Source organism: Arachis ipaensis, chromosome B06 (assembly GCF_000816755.2).
Source record: "Arachis ipaensis cultivar K30076 chromosome B06, Araip1.1, whole genome shotgun sequence".
NCBI classification, from domain to species: Eukaryota; Viridiplantae; Streptophyta; class Magnoliopsida; order Fabales; family Fabaceae; genus Arachis; species Arachis ipaensis.
This window is the reverse complement of record NC_029790.2, coordinates 9696060-9701479: the sequence shown is the minus strand read 5'-3', so window position 1 is coordinate 9701479 and position 5420 is coordinate 9696060. Positions and strand designations below refer to the sequence as shown.

The window sequence follows — 5420 nt, the reverse complement described above, 5'->3', positions numbered from 1 at the left end:
TTACAATGGAAAGTTTTTAATATAATTGGTTGATAATATATATATATAAACAAGCATCTATACATAAATCTGGTCTTAATACTTATCGAGAATTTGACTATTCTATAACAAAAAGGAAAAGGAAAAAGACAATAAAAACAGTAATCAGACAATGCTTTGTTAACAAATTGTTAGTGAACACAAACAAGAAACTGATCTTATGTATGTTCTTTGTTTTAAAGCATCATAATTGATTTTGACAAGAGAACAATTTTAATTAATTTATATATGAAACACCACCATATGTATATATTCATCATAGTTGATATTGACAAGAGAGCAATTTTAATTCCATTGGGAGCAAGCCCAAGAAGAGTTGCAACGTGAAAACCGATCTTGGAAAAGATAGAAAAAAAGCTAAGTAGCTGGAAGTCGAGTTTGTTAACAAAGGCGAAGAGATTGGTAATTATAAAATCGGTGATAAATAGCTTGCCTATGTATTTTCTTGGCCTCTTTAAGATGCTAAAAGAAGTTGCAAAGAAAATCATACAAATGCAAAAGAGATTCTTCTGGGAAACAAAAAAGAAAAGAAATTTATGCCAACAATCAAATGGAGCACTATTCAAAAGCCTAGAGAGCATGGAGGACTTGGAGTTGGGATATAGAAATGAAAAATGCAGCCATGTTATTTAAGTGGTGGTGGAGGTACTCAGATGAAAATGCCGGTTGAAGAGCACAATGATAAAGGGTCCAATAGTCCATGGAAGGAGATTGTGAACCTTGCAAAGAAGAATGAGTTGTACAGAGAAATTTGCAAGGAGGGATTGAGAAAATGTGCTGAAAATGGTAAAGAAACAAGGTTGTGGAAAGATGTATGGGTTGGGAATGTATCACTACAAGATAAATTTCCAAGGCTATTTGCGGTTTCAAATCAGAAGAATAGTACTATATATGAGTGTGGGGTGTGGATCGGTTCATCATGAGTGTGGAGTCTCCAATGGCGAAGGAATTTCTTTGAGAGGGAGAGAGTACAAATAGAAGAATTAAATAACATTTTAGATAGTGTGTTCTTATGTGCAGGTAACAGGGATAATGCCTCATGGAGATTTAGCTCGGATGGAAGATACAATGTAAAATCATTCATCAATGTAGCGGAAGGAAAAATATATGGGGAGCCAACTATGAAGCATGTCTTTGATGATCTTTGGAGAGGGTTGGTACCACCTAGAATTGAGATGCTCGTGTGGTTTGTGATAACAGATGGGTTGAGTACAAAGGACAAACTAATAAGGAGGGAATCATAAGCCAAGGTGAAGGGACTTTGTTTTGTGTGAGAATGCCCAGGAGTCGGTAAACCACATTTTTCTTCATTGCTCTTTTTGTTCAAAATTGTGGTTTATGGCCTTGAATGCGGGTTGTGTGTGTTGGGTAGAAGTAAATGATGCTAGAACTTGGTTTGAGGGTTGGATCAATTGTGATGTGTGTAATATGTCAAAAAAATAGATTATGTTATTCTTTGCTACTTTGTGGACTGTTTGAAATTGTAGGAATAGTAAAATCTTTGAGAATAAAGTTGTTTCATGGAAAAGTGAGTGGAAAAAAGTAAAAATAATAGTAAACCAATGGTATGAGGTGAAAAAAGTGATAAGCCGTGTATATAGGAGAGAAGTGCAATTTGAAGAAGACAGGAAATGGATATGGTGGAACTGTACGTGGTATAAATAGATAGAAATATATTTTGTGTTGGTGGATATTTACAGGAACCAAATGAAGAAATACACTGTTATATGGACGATTTGGTGAGTCATGAGTCAATAGGAGATGCATTACTGGTTGGACTGCAAATGTCCTTGTAATTTGTTCTCGAAGAGGTGAGAGTAAAAGAAGAAGATGTAAAAATGATAGTTGATAATAAATACATTGTAAAGTGGCTACATGGAGATATAGATACAAATTGGGAGTTGAGATTTTTAAGAAACAAGACAAGCAACATAAAACATATATTCCAGAACACAAATGTGGAGTTCAAAGGAGAAATGAATACAAGTCAAGAAAAGAGTGGGAATCAAGGGCAATAATTGAGGACCATAGATGGATAAAGTGGGCAATAATATTCCCGGATTACTTTTGAAGAATGTTTTGATTCTGTATGTATTGTTTACTTGTTTATTAGTTTATGTTTATTGTCTAATCTGTTTTTTGTGGTTGATTTTGGTCTTTGATGGTAATGCCGAAAGGGATTAAATTTAATCACTTGACATTAGTACTCTGTATTCCCTGAAAGGGTCGAGTTGTTTACTACTGATCTAAAAAAACTTATATATGAAACACCACGTATATATTCATCAGGATGCATGTATAATTTGTCAAAGACCCTAAGTTAATAAATATTTTAGACTTGAATTTTGAAAATAACAAACTTAGAAAACCGGTATATATTATGTTTCAGATAAAAATGGTGTTCCAATATATATATATATAGTGTGGACCGAAAAAAAATAAAAGATTAAGCAGTGGAATACAATCTTGTATTAGTTTGGTCACACTTACCAATGGCCAAATTGGATTGAGATATCAATTAATTAAGAATGCAATTTGGTCACTTTAATTATTAGATATAATTATTATATTATTTAAATTATAAAGTAACTAACAAACAAGTTAATTAATTGAACATCCAAAAGAGAGAGAAAGAGAGCAATTTGCAAAAAGAGACCATACCATCACTCATTATTTTTCTACCGAGTTTTTGTTATTACTAGAGAGATGATACATAAATAACAATTTTGACCAAAACAAAAAGAAAAAGAAAAGGGAAAAGATTATGATGATTTGATGATAAATAATGTGATTTCACAAAACCTAGAACCATGCATATACATATAAGTTTGTCGTATAGTAATATTATAGGAGTAGTACTAGTTCATATTTTCATTTTATTCCTCGGGAATTGGGTGAAAGTCTTAAGATTTTTATTAAAATTATTTTGGGCTAGATTTTCGTACAATTGAAATTTTTATCATATGCCTCAAAATAAATAAACTTTAGGATTATTCAACCATAGCAACATAGAAAGATACATGGTCAGGATTAACCTATACAAATTGGCATAGTGTATATTCAATTATCAATGCATCATTTTTTTACTTTCATACAAGAGATTGCACAAAAAAATATAACATATAAAGATTGAAATATAAAAATTTGCATTTATTTAGAACACACTTATTTAGCAACTCAGCATGAGAAAACAAATTTATTGTGCACCGTACCTATTATCTCCACTGTCCAATATTCAGAAGATTGACGTCCACTAAAGCGCCTAGTATGTTCTTGGGATATAACTTTGTCGTCTAGTAATATTATATGAGTAGTACTAGTTCATATTTTCATTTTATTCCTTAGGAGTTGGGTGAAAGTTTTAAAATTTTTATTAAAAATATTTTGGGCTAGATTTTCGTACAATTGAAATTTTTATGATATGCCTCAAAATAAATAAACTTTAGGATTATTCAACCATAGCAACATAGAAAGATACATGGTCAGCATTAGACCTATACAAATTAGCATAGTGTATATTCAATTATCAATGCATCACTACTTTTCTACTTTCATCTTTTAAAGCTATCCTTAATTATTACAGTATCAATATTCATTACTAATCATAGTATAAGAATTTCAACTCTTCCTAAGGTTTCAAAAGATAAACAATTAGACATTCAATAATAATTGAGAGTTTAAAATAATCTCCTGAATATTAATATATAACTCATTTAAGTTTTTATGTCTTATCATTTTATAAATTTTTTATCACTATTACTAAGTTATTTATCACTTTACATTAGCCATGTATGGTATCAACTTATCATTTTTAGTTCTATTTAATGAACCTCTTTATGCTGCGTTGTCATTAAGACTAACCTCAATTCAGTACATGTTTTAAACAATTGTCTATAAAACTAATAAGAATATGTATATAGTACTCAATAAATTTGAAATTTAAAAAGTATTGAATCAGTACAATATCAGGAGTCTAACATTAAAGAGAGACTCAAAACAACAATTCATTCAAATGGAGAACACATTAACATAAATAAACAAAACTCTGTTAACTATCACAACAAATTCCTTTTTATTTTCTACCATACATGCAATTCAAAAATCAGTGTATGAACCTTAATAATTTTCATATGTATATGCTATCAAATTGTTACCTTTGCATAGAAGCACAGCTGCCACTGTGAACGCAAACAGCTGCAGCAATGGAGCGCAGCCAGCAGCAGCAACACGAACTGAATTGGAACGCGAACAGGAACAGCAGCAACATGCGAACGCTAACAGCAGAGCAAAACAAATGCGAGTAGCAGAGGCACAATGGTGAACAGCAGCAATCAATGAAGAAATGCAAAAAACGAAGCAGTTACAATGTTAAAAAAGTGGGAGCAGAAAAGGTTAGGAGAAAGGGAATTGGGTTTCGCGGGAAGAAATAATTTTGCGCTCCCAAATTGTGTTGGCGAATCTTTTTTAATTGAAGGATGTTAAAAATCCTGTTATTTAAAATTAAAATTTTCGCTAAAATATTATCTTTATTTTTATAATTTTTTATTTTATCTAAATTTATTTTTTATATTTTTAGATTTAATTTCATAAATTTGTGTTAATATCTGAATATTTAAAAAAATTTATTCATGACGGTTATGACTCGTCAACATAAGATAGGAGAGTACTAAAAAAATGGAATTAGAGGAGTATAAATTTCAAATTTAAAAGATCAAATTTTAACTATTATAATCATGTTTTGTGATAAATAAAAGACACGCTAATTTATTTTTATCATAATTATTTAACATTGGTAGTTAGCATTTAGTAGCTAAATTCTATTTTTGTAGTAGTGTTATTGTATTATCAACTGATAACAAATTAAATCTACTTTTAATTTGTCTGTTAATTTTTTTTATTATTTTAGAGCATGTGCAATCTTGGACTACTGCAAATTTTTTTATGTAGCTTGTAATCTTATTATGTCTGTTATTTTACACTTTTGTTAGCGTGTGATCTTATTATGTTTGTTATTTTATATTTTTGTCAGTTTATCTGATACGTTATATATGATGCACATACAGTCACCAAAAAAAAAATATATGATGCACATACGTAAGTCAGAATATTACAAAATATAATAAATCAATGCTCCTTGCCACAAAAAAAAGCAGTTCGTTGATTATCGTGAAGTTTTATATTGCTGAAAACTTCCTTTAATTTCTAAGAGAGTAAAATTGTTTCTATCCCCCTTAAGCATTTTATTATTGTAAAATAATAGGCCATGAATATATTAATTGCATTGTATTGTTGCCTATCATGTATACACACACTGTGTGTATGTTTGTATCTCACATAGTACATAATATAAAATCAACTTTGGACGTTACTAGTGATCAGTT

At 30.2% G+C, this 5420-nt stretch overlaps 1 protein-coding gene across 3 annotated transcripts in view; it reads left to right on the top strand.

Moving 5' to 3' along the window:
- The window catches only part of LOC107648042, a 6335-nt gene extending 4104 nt beyond the window's left edge, over positions 1 to 2231 (top strand). For all 3 annotated transcript variants that reach the window (XM_021103921.1, XM_021103922.1, XM_021103923.1), the window contains one exon: positions 1060 to 2231. In XM_021103921.1, coding sequence (XP_020959580.1) covers positions 1060 to 1283 — 224 coding nt within the window. In that variant the 3' untranslated portion in view covers positions 1284 to 2231. The remainder of the gene's footprint in view (positions 1 to 1059) is intronic.